The sequence below is a fragment of the Labrus bergylta genome, chromosome 16 (genome assembly GCF_963930695.1).
Source record: "Labrus bergylta chromosome 16, fLabBer1.1, whole genome shotgun sequence".
NCBI lineage: Eukaryota > Metazoa > Chordata > Actinopteri > Labriformes > Labridae > Labrus > Labrus bergylta.
Genome location: NC_089210.1, coordinates 10867747 through 10888678, shown reverse-complemented (window position 1 = coordinate 10888678; position 20932 = coordinate 10867747). Strand labels below are relative to the sequence as shown.

Here is a 20932-nt window from a genome sequence, read left to right as displayed (position 1 = left end):
TGCATTTATAGAAAATGAATGATAAATGATTCCTTGCATAATTCAAGGAAATGATATTTGATTTGTAGTCTTAAACATTTTAACCCTAATGTCCCTGATTCCATACTCTTATCTTCTTTACAATAAATATTAAAATAAAACAAATGTCACTCAGAAGCAGAAAACCAAAGCCTAAAACTCCCAGGTCTAAGAGTCTAAAAAAAACGAACAAAAAAGAATACCCAAACAGGAAGGGAGCAACGTGACAGTGTGAGCTGTGGTTTCATTTTTTGACATTTTATTTTCCGTCCATTTCAATTGAATTACAAGCTTGTGTTCTTTTCATCTCATTTCAAAAGCGAGTGTCTAAAAATATGGGCTAGGGATGTATCTTGATTCGTCTTTTTTTTCTCTAGAACTTAAAATCAAACTTTGTATTTGATACCAACTCTGTACATATTGTAATAATAACAATAGTGCATCTGCTGTAGTGCAAAGCTCAAATGAACTAAACGAACCTCATACACACATACAGTTTCAGACAAGCTGCCTCCTGTACCCAAGACCAGATCTCTTTAATCTTGTTTACAGAGTGGGGATCATCACAAAGCCTCCAGGCGGAGGCGTTCACCCGGGGCTCAGGGCTATCGACAAATGTACAAAAGATTCAGAACATTTCAGTAGTGATAGCTGGAATGACAAAAGAGATGCAAGGGGAGTGTTGAGTACAGGAGAGATCTGCAGATGTAGGCTGTCAAGAGACTGCCGGCTGTATGTTCGCTGAAACAGATAGAACTCATTATTTTAACATAGCTTTTTAAATAAATCTTCATACCGTGTATTTAACATTCAGTATAACTTGCACATATTTACAAATAGGTGTGCATACAGTTGGCTAGTGCTCATTTTCATGACATAAAAACTGTTGAATTCTTTATTAATGTGCTGCCTAAACAGTGCCATGGCTGCAGCACACAACACTTTATAGAAAGAGACAATAATCTAGAGGTAAAAACCCGCCTCTCTACCTGTGATAGGAGTGTTAAGGTGTACACAAACCTAACTGCCCCTAACACTAATGTAAACACGCAGACATTCTTCTTTTAAAAATCTGTTTCACCTGTACATTCATTCATGGCAGACGCACAGATTCGACCTCCTATGTGTACAAGCTTTGGGCCTGAAAGAAGTGATCACGCACACACACAGACACTGATTGTGGAATGTATGTTTGTCAGTCTGTAGTTGAAAACACTAAGTTACGGTCTCTGCTGCTTCAAAGTTCTCTGGTTTAAAATGATCCCAAAACCATTTTCCTTTTTTGTACCTGAAAACGTGTGTGGGAGGAGAAGGAGGAGAAGGAGGAGAAGGGGGGGGGGGGGGGGGTGACACACCTCCAGTTTAAAGTACAAATAACATAGAACATAGACATAAACTCAGTTATCAGTCTGGGCTCTGGCTAACGGCTGGCCAGATTTGAGTCATGTTCCGTATTAATAGTCTCTCCTAACTCTCTCTTTGGAAAACATGCTAACCATCCCTTGTGTCATCTCATTCAGTTGTATTTCCATGTTGCCAAATGCGATTTAAAACAGATAATTGTCCACTCTTACCAAGGCTTGACCTTGGAGTTCCTGTACCTTAAGTTCTTCTCCTTTAAAAAAAAAAAAAAAAAAGAAGAAACTATTCAGCTCCTTTTTGATTCAGTCTTCAATCAGACGGCCAGTCTGTGTGCTGGTCCAACATTTAGCTGGGGACTAAGTTAGCGGCCAGTTTTGTTTGTTTTCAGGCCGGCAGACATTGGAAAGACAAGTCTCATATTAAATTGGTCCATCGTTGATATGTTCTTTATCCGACTGTCCAAGTTGTGAGAAAAGCACGTACACAGACACCAAAGCACATTCTCAAAGCCACCGTAATGGATGGAATATCTCGGTGCCTCCGGCAGGAAGAGCCGCCCGCTCGCTCTACGTGTGGCCAGGACACAATCCTCAGCGGCCCCCCCTGGCAGCAGCCACACAGGAACGATTGGGCTGGTATGGTTAGAGGAGCTCCACAAGAGAGGGAGGGGGTGGGGGGATGGGGGGGACTGACAAGAGGGGCGGTGTGGAGGAAACAAAAATCGGAAGAGTTCTGGAGAGATTGTGGGACAGGAGTGGAAGACTTTTTGTTCCCGTCTTCTCCGATGTGGAAACAACACAGTGCATGGAGGAAGACAGGAGTAGACAGGACACATAAAAGACAGACAGACACCTTATCCACCACCAGATCTGAAAGAGAAGTGGACACAAGGATGGTTGATAGAAAGAAAAACCAAAAAAAGGACTCTTAGGTGACAAGAGATATGGATGCTGATGAATTGGAAGAAGTTTTTCTGCTTTACAACGATCAATGTCATGGGACTGGGAAGGAGATAACGTTGTTGTTGTTGTTGTTGTATTTATCAGGAACTGAAAAGGGGACGTTGGTCTATGGGGATGACTTGTTGGATGGTGGAGTTAGCAGCCATGCTGAGGGTATTTTGGGATGAGATGGGATGTTTTTTGATCAGCATATCTCATGGACAAAGTCCGGCACGGTTTTACCTTCCTCTTCGAATGTTCCTGCAGCCCATGAGCACACGTTGAGAGAAAAGAAAAAAAAACATGTAAGGAGAAAAACCGACGACTAACAAGCTAACATTGGTTAAGAAGACCATGCAAAGCAGATCATCCTGCATGACAATTAGCATGAGAGTGTAAGGACAAGTATGCAATAACAGCATTGTAAAAAAAAAAAAAAAAGGCTTCTACAGTTAGAACTGTTTAAAGCGAGCTTCAACAGGCCTGAATGTGACATTAGGACAAAATATCTGAATTCATATTTCAGTCAATTATTTCATGTTGGACTGTCGACTCTGTTAGATTTTAGAACACAAATATGAATCAAATCAAGTAATTTAATCAATTATTCACCCAGCAGTCCTCTCCAAAATCTCTCTTGCCGGATTATTTTTTTGATGACATAACATGCAGCATGTCTACATTTAGCCATGGCACTGACCCTCTCGGCCCCATTGAGCCGAACAAGGCGTGACCCCAGAAACTGTTACACCCGACCTCTGGGAACAATAAACGTCCTGCTTACAGCTCATGCACACATGCACAGACACTTACCTCTGGCCCTGAAAAGACTGACTGCACGCTGACTGCTATCAGCTATCCCAAACAAAATGTTTTTTTATTCTATGAATTGAACTGTGAGCACAGTCGGAGCAGTCCTTTCAGGCCAGAGTGTGAGAAGTGAACAATAGCGAGCATGCACAGATGGGACAGTGCAGAAGTGGCACTTGGGTTTAGGATGCTGTCAACAGAATAACGCAGGCTAAAAGAGCACCAATGTTAAACTTATCAAACAAAGGTGTTTTTAATCTGCTGTTACCAGTACTCGTTTTTAAGGCTAATGCACCTAGTAGATGAGCAGATTCCTGGCAAGTGGACATCTCATTCCTGCCCTATCATTTACATAAAGGTGTGTTTCTAGAGGAGGGAGGGGGAGGAAAGGTGCAGAATAGAGCTACGGGTTGCTCGTTGATTTGATCGAAAGAACCCTACGTGACATTTGTCAGAGGGCGGAATGAGTGTAAAAAAAACATTATCATGGTGGAGCTGTAAACCCATTTCCCCTTGTTGGTGGATGAGTTGATCCCAGGCGTCTATTTCAGAGGGGTGAGAGTGGAAAGGGGCGGGGTTTCCTTAAGGTAGAAGCAGACAGGTACACAAAGGCATGCCAGAACTCTTACTTAAATCCCCATCCTGTTCCCCCTAGGACTATAGCTGCCAGGAGAATAGCACCTGCGATGGACCCTATTATGATATTGGTGCCACTGGGACCTGCGCAGAGGAAGGAGGGGGGAGGGGGGGGGGGTTGCGAAGGAGGAGGAAGGGAAGGAGGGAGGGGGCAGAAACAAAACAACACCACTAAAAAACACACGTCAGAGGACAGCATCAACACAGAACATCAACAACATCAACTAGAGAAGGAGAGAGGCAGATGAAAAGATACCTGCAGACAGAGAGAGAGAGAGAGAGAGAGAGAGAGAGAGATGAGGAGAGAGAAGAGGAGACCAGCACGTGGGGGGTGGAGGTGGGAGTACAGGTGGGTGAGCGAGGAAGGTCACGGAGACAACGAATACAAAAAAACAAAACAAAAACAAAAGGAGAGAGAGATTTATTACTTTGTTGTCATCCCCCTCTCCTGCTCTTTCAGCTGGAAACCCTCCTGCACAAGGGTGGGCTTTGGCTCTTTTGGCCCTATGAGAGCTGCTGCTCAATTTCTCTGTGTCATTGGCAGACTGCAAGAAAGTAAGGAGGACACTTGAGTGTCTGCAACATATACAGTACCATCCACACACACACTAAAACACATACACACTAACAATCTGAAGACACTAATAATTCCTATTGATGATGTGTCTAAACACACACCCACACTCATCAAGCATTGATAGCAAGACTCAGCAGGAAGGGAAACTAAATACTGATGTTGACTTCCTTAAAATAATAATAAAGAACGACTCTTTGTGTTTGTCAGTTCACAGAGAAGCTACAGTGAGAATGGATGGAGACTATGAAGGGGATATGAGGGGGCAGACAGAAAGAGAGACGTGTGAGTAGGCTAAACAGGTGCTATGGACCTTTCTTCTCCGGGCCAGTCGGCACTGTCGGCTCAGGGATCGGATCAAAGACACTGCAGTCCTTCCCCGTGTAGTCCCTGTCGCAGATACACTTCACCTCATTACTGCAGGTCTACAAGAGAGAGACAGAGAAAATGAAAATCAATGACTTTCGCTGTTCATAAAAAAAGAGAAACACAGAAGACTCAGAAAGAAATGATTTAGCCAGAAGCCATCTATGAATCCAGTTTAAACCTGTCTGAGTTAAAAAAAAAAAAAAAAAAGTCTGTTTTTGGGAATCTTAGAAACTATTTCAAATTTCTTTAAATTACAGTATTTTAATATGATTGGTGATCCGTGGACTATAGGTGAGAAGTTGATGTAGCCTCTGGTTTATAAAAGTTAAGAATACAGACATAGGCTCTGAATCAGATATTGGGAACAGAGAGGAATGCATATTATAGACAGAGTAAAACAAAGAAAAAACTCATCTATATTTTGAAGTGGAACATGTTCTAAATGCATGTTATTGTGTCTGAAACAATGTTTGGATGCTTTCTCTGATGTTTTTTTCACTTCACAAGGTTCATATACTCTATGTACTGGTACATCAGATGTACTATCTAATGCAATCCTGCACAACTTTTCTGATTTCTGAACAAATGCTGTCACTATCTTTAGTATTACTACGTATTACTATGTGATAATACATAAACTATTATTACATGGTGTTAGTAATGGTAACACTTCAACAACTTGTCTTTGAATCTTATGTAGTTTAATTCTCAATATGTGTTTAATAAGCAAAACACCAATCCAAAGCTTGCTAAGAAGTTGTGAGTTTTTTACCCCGTGGTCAGAACAGATTTGTCCGAAGTTGGATCCTGAACAGGAGCTGAGGTTGAATGCGGCCACAGGGAGGCAGCGTCGTTCCAAACACATCATGTTGGGACCACAGGGAGTGCCATCCTCCACATAGCCCAGGTCTGAGCCGTCCTCAAGCAGAGCATGGCCCCCCCTGAGGGAAGCAATCAAACAAATCAGACAGGCAGACTAGAAACTTAGGGAGATTTGAATGTTCATACATTGTTAAAGATCGATGTGTTTCTCTTACCTGCAGTCCAGGTATTTGTTCTGGTGGTAGATGGTGAAGCTGATCACTTCACCATGCAGGTCTCCAAACTTTGGCTTCATCGTCACATTGGCACAGAGGAGGAAGCCGCATAAAACATCCCTAAACAGGAGCAAGGCAATAGTGACTGAAGGTGTTCACAACATTAAACTTTTTGTTTGTTTTACAAGTAGAAACTTTTTAAGTCAGGCACACAATTTTGGACCATTTTTGGGTGATTCAGTTCTGACAAATGATTTCAGGATTTTATGCAACAAAAGCTGTTCACAACAACATGACCTCAGTCGTGGTGTTTTTTTGTTTTTTTTTGCAGAAGATTAGCCAAATTCCCTCTTCTCCCAGAAATGTCATATAAAGGAAAATCCACTGCAATGCGACAGGATATCAACATTTGCCTTTTTTTTTTGCCAAACACTACACTTTAGCTGAGTGTTTTTTTTTTTTTTGCTTTTGTCGTTGAATATTTTAAAGAAATAAGAAAAAAAACAAAAAAACAAAAAAAAAAACATTTTTGCTTTTTAGAATATCAGAGCACAGGAGAATAGGGACGGCGTGACTATGAGACTCACGGCTTGTTGCACTGCAGCCAGCCTTGTCCTTCAGGACCAGGACCGCAGTTGCCTTTCTCTGTCCCCTCAGCGTTCAGCTTCTCATAACAAAACCTGTCTGCGGAGTCTGAAAGGGCAAATTGTGATTTCAAAGCCAAGCAAAGATACAAAGTGCTCAAGCATTGAGGTGCATGCGTTCTGTACTCACTGTAACCCCAGAGTCCCGTACACTGTCCATCACGAGTCCTGCACCGTCCACCATAACAGCGCCCCTGAAGGAAAAAGACACAGACATCAAATGTACTGAAAGATGGCCGCAGATAAAAAAAAAAAATAACACCTGCCATAAACATCCCCTACCTGACTGATATCACACATGTAGCCGTCCAGCTTGTGGACATTATGAGGACACTGAAAAGAGGAAAAGTACATCACTTTCTGGAGGCTCTTACTGATCTTATAGTGTTGTTCATCATTTTTTCAAGTCATCCCTACCTGGCTGGAGTCTCCAGTGCAGGTTTCTGGGATATCACAGTTGTTCACTGCGTCTCGACAAACCACTCCTCTTTGCTCATACTGAGGTACAGCAAAAAAAAACAAGCTTTAGGTACATGGTGCAGAAGTCACAGCAGCAATCATAGTGGAGATTTTTAATGCATTTCAATGCACAATACAAGCTGTCTGACACATCTAGAATTGTAGAAATAAACAGCGTGACATGTAACTATTTCTGAATTTTGTTGCATTTAGTTAGACCTCTTGGAAAACGTTCTATAAGATATCATATTATTATATCTACATTTTGGGGCGAGTGTTGTATAGGTGTTGATATTTAATGAAATGGTGAATCATTCATGAGATATCACACCAAATAATTTTGAGCGGCATTTTTTTAATCCCACTTCTTTGTTTCACATTTTAAAAAATCATACAGAAATATGTTTCACTTTTTGTCTCCTTGTCATGCCAGCGGTCTCACCTTGCAGGCACTGCAGCAGAGTCCATCACTGCACATGGCATCATGGGTAAGGGTGCATTTTTTACAGCAGGATCCTCCAGTGCGGGCGCACTCCTGCAGCCACAGACACGAACACAAACCTTCAGCTCTGTTGCAACAAACCGCACACGCTCCTGACCTCATACGGAGACAGAAGGTGACACAAATCTGCAGAAGAGCTGGCTTTATAGTGCCGCATAATGACCAAACAGGATTCTCACCACTTGGGAGCCACAATCGCACTCCTCTCCTAGCTCCACGAATCCATTCCCACACTCTGGAGGGTCTAACAGCTGAGGGAGGCAGGGAGGGACATACATGATCATACATGAGTGGAAGACAGATGGAAGAGGGATCACACGAGTCTGTCTTACAGTAAATTGTTGGCAGAAAGAAGAGATACAACGCCTCACTTAAAGGAAGAAACGTGCATTTCCCACACGCCCTGTGAGTATATCATTTATGTTCTACTATGGAAATTGTGACTATGTGTATTAATACGGCTATAAATAATGATGCTGTTACCATATGCGGCTCCTTTCACAACATCCCTAGGTGTCTATATCCCTCACCTTGTTGGGCTTATTGAAGAGGCAGCTCCCTCCCCCCTGGAGCAAGAATTGGATGTACTCATCAACACTGCAGCGAGAAAACTTTCTAGGCAGATAATATCTGTTTATACACACAGACACACACACACATACACACACACGCAAAGATCAAGACCAGGACATGATAAAAAAAAATTAATAAGATACAATAAACAGTCCAATCATTGTGCCAGTAAGAAATGCCAGATCCACTGTGGGTGTCTGTGCAGCCAATTTGCAAATTTGACAGAAATGTTACCATCTGTAGTAAGATATGAGTCAAATGAATAATCTGTATTGTTCCATCTGGCGAGGAGAGCCAAATTCAAATTACTCATACTGTAAAGTAAATACTCTGAATTCCATTTTTCATTTCAACAATATGATTATCAGCACGACAGATGACTGATGTTTTAAATAAATGTTTAAAGCATCAAATAGAAGCTGTGATTATCAACAGCTCACTGAAGACTTAGTAAAAGTCAAAGCTTCCCTCCATTCCAGGTGTTTAATTGTTTAATCGAGTGAAATGAAAGTGACAAATTGCAGCGTGGAGGGAGTGCAACAAGAAAACAGTCCTGCTGTTTTCTTTTGAATTTTGTCAACAAGCAGAGAGTTTCGTTTTACAGGTGTGTTGTGGTTGGTGTGTGTTGTTCACTGCAGTGTGCTGGGATGTAGACATTTACCCTGTGTCTTCCATGATGCAGCCCAGCCAGGCATCTGGGCACCTGCAGTCTCCTGTGACGAAGATAAGGAGGCAGAAAAGCACAGATTAGAAAAGTGAAATGAATTGAACAAATGTATTGAGTGATCAGCATTTATGACCAAAGCTTTGACATTTCACACGCTGCTGCTGAAAGTGTTGAGAGAAAGATTTGTGATCGACAAGCACGGAAATACTTTTAAGCCAACTGATAGAGACCAAAGTAAGGAGCCTATAGTGATGCACTGAGCCCCTGTCCTTACATTGAATAATAGACCTGATGGCTCTTCAACATTAATCACAGAGCCCATTGTTCAGTGGCAGCAACCCCCTCCTTCTCAGTCACAGGTGACTAATCACCTAATGGAGAAGTCTAATTACAGAAGAGAACTGCTGGACAGGGATACCATCATCCAACACTCTCTCTAACACCACAACCCCTTCCCCCCCAAAACCCCCCCCCGACACAAATACACTCCATACTTTATCAGGCTTTTTCTTTGTCTTTTACCTGCAGAGTTACGCGCATTGTTCCACCTCATGCCGATGTTCTGGCCAAGACTCTGGCACAAAGTGACGGCCATTGCACCCACGTTCCCATACTAAAACGGAAACGGGTACAAACCACAGAGGAGAGCTTTAATTATTATGTCACTTACCGTCATTATTGATGCACAGCCCGTTTTAAGCTGCACGTTTTATGACGTCACTGTCGACGGCCGGGGAGTGAGCAAGTATTTTCTGAATGAGTGCATTATATAGTCCACTACATATAATTTAGTGAGAAGGGAGTAGTGAATGAGGGAGTGGTTTTGGACAAAGCCTAAATGTCTGCAAATGAGCAAATGAGCAAATTTAAAAGATTATCCAACTCTCTTTAAACTTCTGTTCTACTATTACTCGTTTGAAAATAGGCTTACAATTAAATCTTTTTTACTTTACATTATTCTAGTCTTCATAAAACCTAGATTAAATCCAGCTCCAGCATTATACATTTTACTTTTACTCTGGTCTACAAATGTAAACAAATAATATAAGCAGAGGCTAAATTGTAAACATTTGAACTAAAACATTGTAGTCCTTATTTAGTCAAACATTGTAGTCCATATTTAGTCTATCCCTTATCTTCAGTGTAAAATAATCCCTGCTGGTTCAACAGAAAATATAATCTGAGATTGTCCTCACCTCATTGATACCTCCTCCCCTTGTCAGAGTGCATACCCCTCCTGTGTAGGCCGTCCCACTACGGCTACTGTGAAATGTGCGGCCTCTGAGGTGCGCAGAGAAGAAAAGAACAGTTTAGAACAAAATCTTCACTCGGATTCAAACATGACGTCAGCCGCAGTTCTCAAGATTTGACGATGCGGTCCTCTTACGAGAAAAGATGGACGACATCGCTCTGCTCTCTGATGTTGTCCTTTCTGTATTTCATGAAGTTCTGCAGCGTTATCAATGGATCTTCCGCTACTGGCATCATATTTTTAGAGGTCCAGGTCTCCATGGCAACCAGAACAATCCTCGTGTTCAGCTGTTCCTTATAGATCTGGGGACCAAAAACGCCCATCAATCTACAGCTTTGTTGGCATGACACCTGTGCTGTGAATCCTCTGTGGATAGAGAACTGTGGGCTGTGTGGGCTAAAATATTTCCTCATTCTGAAATACACACAACCAAACTACTGGGCAAGTGGTGGTGTGTGTGTGTGTGTGTGTGTGTGTGTGTGTGTGTATGAAGAGTTGGAGTAGGAGTAGGAGGAGAATAATCCTACCCAACAAAGCGCTTACCGCATCTGCCATGTTGACCACTGCTTTGGCAAAGTTCTTGGTTTGGCTGCTTGAGCGACGCAGCTGTACAAACTGTGGAGACACAGAAGTACAAAGATGGTGTAAAAGATGGGTCATATTTCACTCTCTCAAATACACCCAAATACGTTTGTACTTCTATACTCGTAAGGATCAGGACAAAAAGGCTTAGAGTTTTCAAGGAATATTTATCTGATACCGTTTCTATAAAAACTGTTTCCTTTAGCATCCCATAATAATGAAAAGGATGGATCCAAAATGCAACTTTTTTTTTTCTCCTTCTTTCTGAAATAAAACATTTTGAGTAAGAAGTGAATCACTTAAGTGTTTAAACAGTAATATACCTATTCAGTGTGATGTGACTGCAAGCATCTTCAGCTCACTTCATTCAACCATTGCCATGATGTTTATAGCCTGCAGCTAAATGGCCACATTGGAGAGGCTTGCTTATTTTGCTAGATGAAGTAGTTTTGCAAGTTTCCAAACTAATATAGGTAATTTGAAGAGCGACAAGGACAGAGCACACCGCTTCTTGCTCAGTCACTCTCTCGTTTTCTCATCCTAGCTTCACCCCTCCCCTGCTGATAAGCCTCTGCCATTGTGATCTGCCAGTACAGTGATGGGCTAACTGGCTTAATTTAGGCTGCTGTGGTGAACCTGTGCCATACGCAATTCTCATGAGATGACCTCGGCCCGCTGCCAAAGTTACATACTGCAGTAAACAGGTGATCGGGACACGCTCTGAGCATGGAAGAGGCCATTCTGCCTGCTGAAAGTTATTGAGCCATCAAATCAACCTTTAAACTACTGTTTAAACGTGGAAAAGTTGTGGATGCATAGGGACATTATCAGTCTGTCTGTCTGATGAAAACAGAAGCTTTGTAGCCTTTTTCATGTTGACATTTGTGCGCACTCAAGCATGCAAAAACAACCAGGTTAATACATGCGTCCTCATGCTAGGCTTTTAGATTGTATTGTTCTTGCAAACCATGGAGGTAGATCTTTTTCCTCCTAAATGATACATCATTGCAGATCAGATGTCCACATAATAAGCAGCACATTGTGGTTCTGACCACAATGTGCAATGACCTCACCATTTCATTGTCGTTGACCACCATCAGCTCAATATATTTGGTCTCAGTGTGCACTGAGGGCTTGCGAACAAATCTCTTGGACCGTCTCAGCCCCCCAGACTCCTGCTGCTCTCTCATTTGGTCCGGTCTGTCGTCATCACCATCACCTCCTCTGCTCTCCCACTCACTGTCCTCTGTACAGTCTGGACACACAGAAGAGCACAAAATGCAAGCAGTCAGAGCTGTTTGACTTGTTTTGGTTCTGTAAGGCGCGGTGCAAATGCTATCAACCTTTGACTGTGATTATTGCTCTTTCTGAAATATCTTAACAAATACAGCCAATTTAACTGTCATAATTGTTTGGAAAAACTGGGGGAGTACTGGATAGTAACATATGCAATAATCATTGAATAATAATCAACATTCATTTTGATATAATTTGAATACTGGATAAGAGTTTGGATCTTGTGTTTTTCTTATTTTTCCAGAGAAAAGAAGTGTGATAATATCAATATGTGATATTAATTAAGTATGTAATGAAAAGCTTAAATGCAGTATTGTCATAATGTGATATGTGTATCAATAGTTTTGGCTTGTTTTTGTGCTTATGTACCTGGGCAATGCGGGGAAAGCCTGACATCAGGCATCCTGCGGATTAAGTGAGCACCATCAACCTATGACAGAATACAACCAGGAGGCATTAGACACGACAGAAACCTAAAAACCTAAAAACACAAATGCAAACTTCACTCAATCATAATCGCGTGTGGCAAATCCCAGACAATTTACCTGATAGCTCTGATTGTGAACAGGCTCAAGTCCGTATGAGAAGAAGCCGTCAGAGAACATGCCGCTAAAAAAGAAAAAAAGAAAAAAGACGGAGGGATACACCACAGAAAGGCAAACAATATTTAAAAATCAAACAGGATATCATGGGAGCAGAAAAAAAAAAATCAGTACAGCCTTACCAGTAAGGGCAGGTGACATGTGTGTGATTTTAGGAATAAAGGTTTGACGTCATGCTCACCACAGGCCATGGCAGGTAGATAGAGCTGCCCAGGACTCTGGTAAACCTCGTAACCTTCCCTGGTAGTAGCAGTGCTCCCCTCCCTGTGGGCACAGTGTTTCCATGAAATAACCTCTACTGACACACTTGAGGCTGAACAGGCACACAGCTCTGAGGAAAACCCTCTTACAACCTCTGCAGATGCCCCCCCCCCCCCCCCCACACACACACACACACACACACACACACACACACACACACACGCTTCATGACTGCATTTATGGCACACTTTGTGACCTACTTTTGTCCTAGCTTTCCTCCACCCTACTCTGCTTCTCCGACAATAGCAGTGCAGGTAGACCTTCAACAATCTCTTCAATAAATCAACACTCACATTGCCCACATAGGGAACAAATGCACAATAGCAAGGCTGCAAATGAATATCCAAAGATAAGCGTAAAACTGGGATAGTTCCGCTTCTTTTTTTCTGCCCTCAAACCAACCTTGACTTCTACAACATAGTGCTCTAAACCTTCTTCTCTAGCTAAAGGGGATTCACCGCTTTACAAGGCAACATTTTGCGAAGACAGCCACAGGAATTTGAGAAAAGTGAGATTCATGATTCACTTATATCGAATTGAGTTCAGCAGGGTGTCTTGGTTGGCCTTATTGCTTATGAAATAAAACCATTTTGATGACACAGCTCCGTCTGATTACGTGCTGCCTTGATGCGTCACACCTGTCCAGTCCAAAAGCAGCATCACAGGCTTCATGTGAGGCCTCCATCCAGCTAAGCAGCAATCTGCTCCAACTACAGGTCTCCACCCCTGACCCTGCATGCTTCCTCTACCTCCCGCCACTCTGGGAACACTTGTCTATGATCACACACACACACACACACACACACACACACACACACACACACACACACACACACACTTACGCCCCAAAATCAGTCCTCTCACATCATGCCTTTAAATTTACAGGCATTCTACTCCTCTAACCCTAATTCCTCCACCTTCCTCCTCCTCCTCCTCCTCCTCTCACGACAGCTTTGCTCTTCCCTCCCTCTCCGCTCTTCTTTTCATTCTCGTTGCTGCCAAGAACTTAATGACAATGCTGAGATAACTTGTTGCTATGGAAACAGGCTCGTGATTGGCCAGGGGGACCAAGGGAGAGTTTGAAGCGGTTGTGGGCGGGGACACCGAGTGCTGGATGGGTGGGTGGGTGTTGGTGATCGTTGGGGAGATGGTAGTGAGTGCCACAATAGTACAGAAGAAAAAAAAAAACATTAGCCATTAGGGCGAGCAGAATGCAGTGACACTCCTCTGGTCCGACCTGAAAAGCACACACGAGGTTAAATGTCAAGGCTTCCCACCATGTTGATGTCATATCTGCGTTCTTTGTCCTGAGCTTGTTGTTTTACACCAAAAAGAGGCATGCAGCTGACAAGACAGCTCAATGTTTACAGAGCAAAGTAACATACAAATATTCACAGTTACTTGGCAGCCTGTTATAGAAGCAGTGAGCAAACAAAGCACTTTCTATAAAAAGATTAAAACCAGGACGAGTTCAAAGTGTAAAAACTGAAACAGAGCTTCACGATGATAAAAACGTACAAAAGAATGTCTATGATGTCTTTAATTGGCTTTATAACCAAGAAGATCTTGCTAACATATATGAGAACAGATGTTATACGATGAACTCTAGACCATGTGAGGCGGTGCACCTGACAAACAAACTTTGTAAATGTTCTGAAATTCACTGGCGACAGCACCAGTGTGAAATGTGACAAAGTCTCAATTTCTGTGGCCAAAAGACTGAATGCTGCACAGCCGCTCTGGTCATCTCATTAACATGCTGCCTTCAGTGTTGCCAAAAGCCAAGTTCGCTCAGTAGAATCCTGTCAGTACACATCTTCACCCCACGCAAACAGTCTTACCACTGACTGAGAGGGTCTGCCGTCTTTCTTAAAGTGCCGTTCCACATATTCTGAAGACAGGAGGTGACTGCAAATAGAGGAGAGAGATCATGAATGTCTCTAACAGCTCTATCTCATTAGATAATATAAATACAATTCAGAATATATCTATAATTAAGTTTCTATGTCATCAAAACTGGTTTCATCCATCTCTTGCGTTTGCCTCAAATGTACTTCACTAAGAGTAAGTGAACATTTAATGTGGTTTATTTAATACAATCAGTGGAGTCTCGTAAAAAGCTGTGGTGTATGTGTGTGTGTGTGTGTGTGTGTGTGTGTGTTTCACATTGGTATTCCCCATCTTGTCATGTAACACAATAGATGTGCTAAGTGCATTAGCTTAAGTGTGGGGGGAAATGCTAATGAGAACAGCTGCAGTAAATCAAGAGAACCTACTGATACCGGCAAGTACAGAGAGGCAGATTTGATGGTGTTGGACTGTGATACTAACTGATTCAGCTCCAGGTCCAGAGTGAAGGTTTGTCCAAAGGCTGCCACTTGGAAACAGCTCTGTGCCAAGTGGACAGGCTGTAAAATCAAATCAACAGAGACAAAGACAGATTAGATAGTCATGAATTAAAGTGTAACAAAACGTTTGTGGTGGAGTTTCCCGCTCTGTAAAAAGCCACAAGAGTTATTTTGAAAACATGCCATGAATAATTCATCTGAATCAATAGTTTGAACGCTCTAAAAGCAACCCAGGAGCTAAATATTGTGATTGATAAAGTCTCCATTGATCGACATTGGCAGCCAGCATTCAGGCGTGGGTGACAGCAGAGAGCTATAGCTGTTTAAGAGCTAAGCTGCAATTTGGTGATGGGAGATGGAGAGTAGCGGAGGACAAAAAAACTTGACTGATGTCGTCTATATCCAGCCACTGGGCCAAATGTCCTCTCAATGGACAGCTGCCAGAGGAGGTGAGGTGACAACAGGACCAGGAGAGGGAGAGGAAGATGGAGAGCGAGAGAGAGAGAGAGAGAGAGAGAGAGAGAGAGAGAGAGAGAGATTTATTGCAGTTTAAACAGTGCGTCTTCTCAGCAGCTCGGGTTGAGCCAGTGTGGTTTTGATCTCAGTCTGGAGGAACCAGGCTACAGTGAATCACTGGGCTTTTACAATAAATGCATCACCAGCCAGAAATCATTTCCTCACATGAATACAGACAACACATTTCTTACTACTGTGTTGGAGAGGCTGAAGCATGCTAAGTAGCTGCTCCGGTGCTTTTAAGTGTTTCATATGATACAATTTAAATGTATTGAAAAGAACTTTCAGGAGATTTCGTCAAAATATATTCCAAAAGCATTCGGATTATACTGTAGCCCTTGCTACATATCAGGACTGCGTTCCATGACTAAAACTTCCAAACCATTGTCCCAGAACATGTATTTTTTATTTAGAATGCCAAAACTGCATCCAGTCAATTTGCAACGAACCCGTCATTTAAATTTTCTACTTCAGATCTCAAAAGATACATGATAAAAAGTGTTGAAGTGCAATGTTGTGCTAAAGGGGTGTGACCCAATTACTTGCAATATGCATAAAGCGTGTACTTTGAAAGGACAGCTACAGTATAATATACTGTATATTATACTATCCAATTCAATTTAATACAATACCATTTTATTTGTATAGCACATTTCATACAAATGTAAACTATTCAACTTGAAACTCAAGGCAGGAAATCCAACTACAAACCAAACCAATCAATACTTGAAACAAATGTATCAACCTCAGTCTGAAATCCTTAAATATCTGTAATCCATCTGCATTCAAGAAAACAGTCTTTATGTAAAAAGATACAAAACTTTCATCTTATGACCTATTCAGTGAAAACTAAACACAACAAAAAATGAGCACAACAGATGAAACACAATAACAAACTCAATGAGGCAAAAACGCTGCATCTCCCCACATCAAAGCAGCAGCGATGTGACAGAAGAGAAAGAAAAAGTTTAGTTTATCCCCTGCTGCATCTAAATTTATGATGTCCATCAGTCCTTGCGTCTTTAATCTTTTAAATTACAAAACACAGCCGGTCTAGACAAGTACAGCAGCAGAGGGAGGGGCTATTGAAACATCGTCTGTACGGACATTGCATAATGTTATAACTCTTGTGTCTGTTTTTCATAAAGAATCAGTATAGTTAATGCAGCCTCTCCTCAAGGGGCAACATTTACATCAACTATAGTCAAACATGTGACTGTGTGTGTGTGTGTGTGTGTGTGTGTGTGTGTGTGTGTGTGTGTGTGTGTGTGTGTGTGTGAGTGAGTGTGTAGGTGGCTTAATGTACTCTCTCTGTTACATGAAACACATCTCATCAACGTGACTGAAGAAAAGGGTGGGGGGCAGCGACGGGGAGTGCTCAGCCTCTTGGACCACGCAGCACTTCTCACACAGGCCTGTTCAAAAATTAATGGGGACACACTTCAAACACACCACTGAATAATGAAGAAGTCGGGGGGGGGGGGGGGGGGGCTCATTTCGACAATCGGGCTTAGCTTTGTCATGTGAATAAGAGGGTCACCACAAACACGCACCCAAACACTTTTACAGCCCTTTGATAAACGATGCGTTTTACTACAATGCTTACACAGCACAAGAAGCAGGTCACACGGTTTGAGTCCCAGAACTTGTTGACAGGAGATACACAACTTGTGTTTAGGCAGGAGTAAAAGGCTGGAAAACAACAACTCGCTCGTGTTGGATACATTGTGCTGAAATTACTCTCTGCGGACATCGGAAGGGATTTTCAGAGACTAACTGGGTCAAAATCACAGGGAGTGGAGAGTCTGCTGCAAAGTGCAGAGACCAGGCACTGTCATGTAGCAGGAGCAGCGTGACAGGAAAAAGCCAAGTGCTAACGCTGGAACAATCAGCAGAATAGAAGTCGGTCTTGTTACAGTCATCCTGCTATATATTCCCACCCAGATCTCCTGCAATGACACCAATTCTGAATGTTCTTTAGTCAGAATCATGATTAGATAGACTTCAAATTGCAAAGGAACATCTCTGATTTAAATAATGTATTCCGATATATTTTTTTCCCCTGGGATACTTTCTTTTTAATCAAATGCCAGAAAGATTTATGTTTTCCTTATGATGCAGGGAAAATCCTTCCCCAAGTGATTCAATGAGTATGAACCAGAACTGACAACTTGATAATTCATTTGTTGTAGAGTGGACTTAAAATGTTTGTACAACTTACGGAGTTGTCCCTGGTGCTGTTCTTCACCCTGGTATCCAAGTGCTCATGAGCCATTTCCTCCTCTGACTCGATCTGCTGCACCATTCGCTTCGGATAGATGATCTCAGATGCAGTGTCCCTGCTGTTCGACCACCCTGCCGGGGTAAACCAGTCCCACACCCCTGCATCCTGCACCGGACTGTTGTCCAAACCTAAACGCAGAAAAACAGCCACGCTCGACAAAGACACATACTGTAGGTGTGCAGAGGAAATGGCCAGGTGCGGGGATAACACACTTGATCCTGAATAAGACATTTGTGGTGTTGGGAGCAAAGCAAATAGCAGAAGTTGTTTTCAAGTCACAGCATTCAGATCTGTTTGTTTCTGTCAACTGAGAATGTGTAAACGTATTCATCAAACTGATAAGTTAATAACATTTTATCAGTCTCTTATATATATATATATAAATACATTTATGTTGATGGAAAATAATGATCATGTCCTAATATATCAGAGCTGGTAGGCTGTGTAGAGGAGTAGACTGACACCCTAGAAACAGGGCCTATGTTAAAATATCAGCAATCATCAACAAGGCTATAAAGCTAACAGGTCGCTTTGGTGATTGACAAGTTAGATCAGTGAATTGTATGTTCACTGGATAAAACGCTACTGGAAGTGATATTGGAAACCTTGGATATATAGCCATATTTGGCTGCGATGGAAATGTGTTGATGCAGCAAATCTACCGCAGCGGAGAGTGCTGTCAGGCCAGTGGGCTGTTGGCACTGAGATCCCGCTACAATAAAATCACAGACTTCACTGGGTATACAAAAAGTGCTGGTGCAAGGGGAAAAAATGTGGATGCACAGAAAACAGAAAGGGTGCTCCCCACTCTGTATACAAAACCCCCCCTCTCTCTCCTCTCTCTCTCTCTCTCTCCCTCTTACCTGAGACTGCAAGCCTCTCGCCCACTGCAGCAAAGACCATGAAGCACCACACCGCCAGCATGATCTTCACATATTCCCCCGGATTACAGCATCGAGAGCCGCAAATGTCACGGGCCCGGCCGACGGAGGGGAGGAAAATGAGCAAAAACCGAGCAGCAGTAACGACGGCGAGGATCGAGAATGTGCTAAACATCTGACGCTGTGCGTCCTCTCATCTCTCCTCCTCTCTGTCTCTCTCTCTCTCTCTATACCGCCCTCTCAGCTACCGCCGCTGAGAAGCATCATTTGCCTATCAGAATGAAGAAAAAATGAATCATAACCTGATGCATTTGGTAACGATCAATGCAGGCCTAGTGAATCATGAGCGTAGAAATACTGAGGAACGGGAGAGAGAGCACCGCGGACGCAAAGCTCCGTAGGGCTGCGCTGGTGCGTATGGATGAGCGTGTGTGTGTGTGTGTGTGTGTGTGTGTGTGTGTGTGTGTGTGTGTGTGTGTGTGTGTGTGTGTGTGTGTTTGCGAATCTGCGGTATGCGGAAACGGAGGGATGGGAAAGCGAAGAGAAATGCGTTGGGTCTGCGGTGAGGAGGACACGTGGGGCCGTGGTACCCTCCCTCATCACGGACAGGCTTTCTTCTCCGGTTGCCATGCAGCAAGCTCAGGGAGAGGCTGCGACAGCCCCTCTGCTGCTGAGCTGCAGGGCCAGACAAAAAAAAAAAAAAGTCAGAAAGGGGATCAGGGTTGTATCAGTGCAGTTGTTTTCTCAATGTAGCCTAAGTTGTGAATGGGAGTAACTCGGACAGGTCTGCAGAGGATGAAGGTGTGTCATCCTCACCGAGGAGAGGCATCAGAGCAGTAGAGCTCAACGGAAAGCATTCAAATAAAAAACACCATGAGGCCAAATGTCATTCCATAATTCAGAACCTGTGTTTTGGTGGTCACGGAATGCAGACAGTTCAGTAGTTATTAAATTGTTTACACTTTCATTCTCATCCTAAATTCCATTTACACATGTAACATGTGAAACAAATAAACAAAAATGTAAATCCACTTGGATGAATTTTAAAGATGTTTTGATTATTATTTTGATGATTAGAAATCTGCTTGAGAGGATTTGTTGGTGAGCTGATAAAAAAAAAAAACATTATTAAAAACCTTTGTCATGGTTAAAGACTTAGTAAAGTTCCCCCTCTAAAACTGGTTTTCACTTTGGTAGGCCTCAACCTTTGACATTTAACTGCTTGTACACAGAGCTTTTAAGGATCCTCTAGTTACAGAAAGCATTTAAACTGTTTTGTGTGAAATATTTGGGGGGGACAGTGTTTTCTGAGCAGCTGCGGAGGTACATTGTGCTCTTTTACTTAACTGAATTAATAAATAAGCAGGGAAGTGCTGTAACAAAGCAAGACCAGCTCTGCAAAGCCTTCATAAAGCATCACTTGAAAAAAAAAGGCATCAGTCATATGCTTTCGCTATACATTCATATAAGAATGTTAAAATCAACACTTCAAAACATGCAAGCATTTAACATGTAAGCAGATCTACACTGCCAACACATTTAGGCCTATTGTCATTAAACAAGACAGGTTCATCCGTCATCTGAAATGTTTCGCACAGCTTTCCAGCACACAAACCGTTGGCTTCTTACAGGAACCATACATGTTGCCCTCTCTGCCCTGTGACCTGCACCTTAATGCATTATAGTTTCAAGCAATCCTACAACCAAACCCCCCTAATGGAGGCACAGCATGCACTGACAGCCCCCTCTGAATATTTCATCTGACCACCAGGAAGTACGAGACAGTTGGATGGAAGAGCGGCAGGGAGAGTGCAGCATTGAATATGTGCTCTTTGTGTCCCTTCCGGTAAAAACAAAAACAGGAATGCCACAGAAATATTTCAGCTTTTAAACTAAAAAAAACAAAACAAGTCCTTTCATACTGATAATGTGGATTAAAAACAGCATGTGCATCAAAAACCACACTGTCCCTTTTACTGATTTTCATCAGAACGGCTGCTGATCAGTAATGCTGTCAATTACTTTAAATATTCAGCAGTGATACGGCTGAGTAACAAAAACAGCAGAGAGAACATTTTATCACCAGAGCTACATACTGACTTTGATTTAATTAGAAATACAAGGATCAGTGATGCTGACAGACCTGCAGGAATTAGCAGCCTGACAGGGTTTAAAATGAATATAGGAATGTATGATAAACAATTGAATCCAATAGATTTCTCCATTTATAGCAGTGATTTCAATAGAATATATTTGTAGTCCCCAGACAAAACTTCTGAGGGTTGACATCAGCATCACCTTTGAAGAGTTTGAGAAAC

The 20932-nt window shown here is 42.4% G+C and overlaps 1 protein-coding gene across 3 annotated transcripts; it reads right to left on the bottom strand.

Annotated features, from left to right (window-relative positions):
- Positions 1-255: 255 nt before the first annotated feature.
- LOC109983072 (disintegrin and metalloproteinase domain-containing protein 11) lies at positions 256-19163 on the bottom strand. Of its 3 annotated transcripts, XM_020632590.3 has the most exons (26): positions 18597-19155; positions 17671-17861; positions 14917-14993; positions 14427-14493; positions 12506-12588; positions 12268-12331; positions 12092-12152; positions 11500-11681; positions 10388-10459; positions 9980-10146; positions 9789-9873; positions 9115-9205; positions 8587-8638; positions 7883-7982; positions 7532-7603; positions 7293-7385; positions 6809-6889; positions 6674-6724; positions 6522-6585; positions 6335-6440; positions 5748-5867; positions 5483-5651; positions 4655-4766; positions 3761-3851; positions 2565-2582; positions 2093-2249 (listed from the first exon to the last, which is right to left on the bottom strand). In XM_020632590.3, exons 1-26 carry the CDS (start codon positions 18787-18789, stop codon positions 2234-2236), a joined length of 2478 nt encoding a protein of 825 aa, XP_020488246.2. In that variant the 5' UTR covers positions 18790-19155; the 3' UTR covers positions 2093-2233. The 3 variants fall into 3 exon arrangements, with proteins under 3 accessions (XP_065820340.1, XP_020488246.2, XP_020488247.2); XM_065964268.1 differs by lacking the exon at positions 3761-3851 and having other exon boundaries at positions 256-2249; positions 18597-19156; XM_020632591.3 differs by lacking the exons at positions 2093-2249; positions 2565-2582; positions 3761-3851 and adding an exon at positions 3885-4312 and having other exon boundaries at positions 18597-19163.
- Between the last annotated feature and the right edge of the window lie 1769 nt (positions 19164-20932).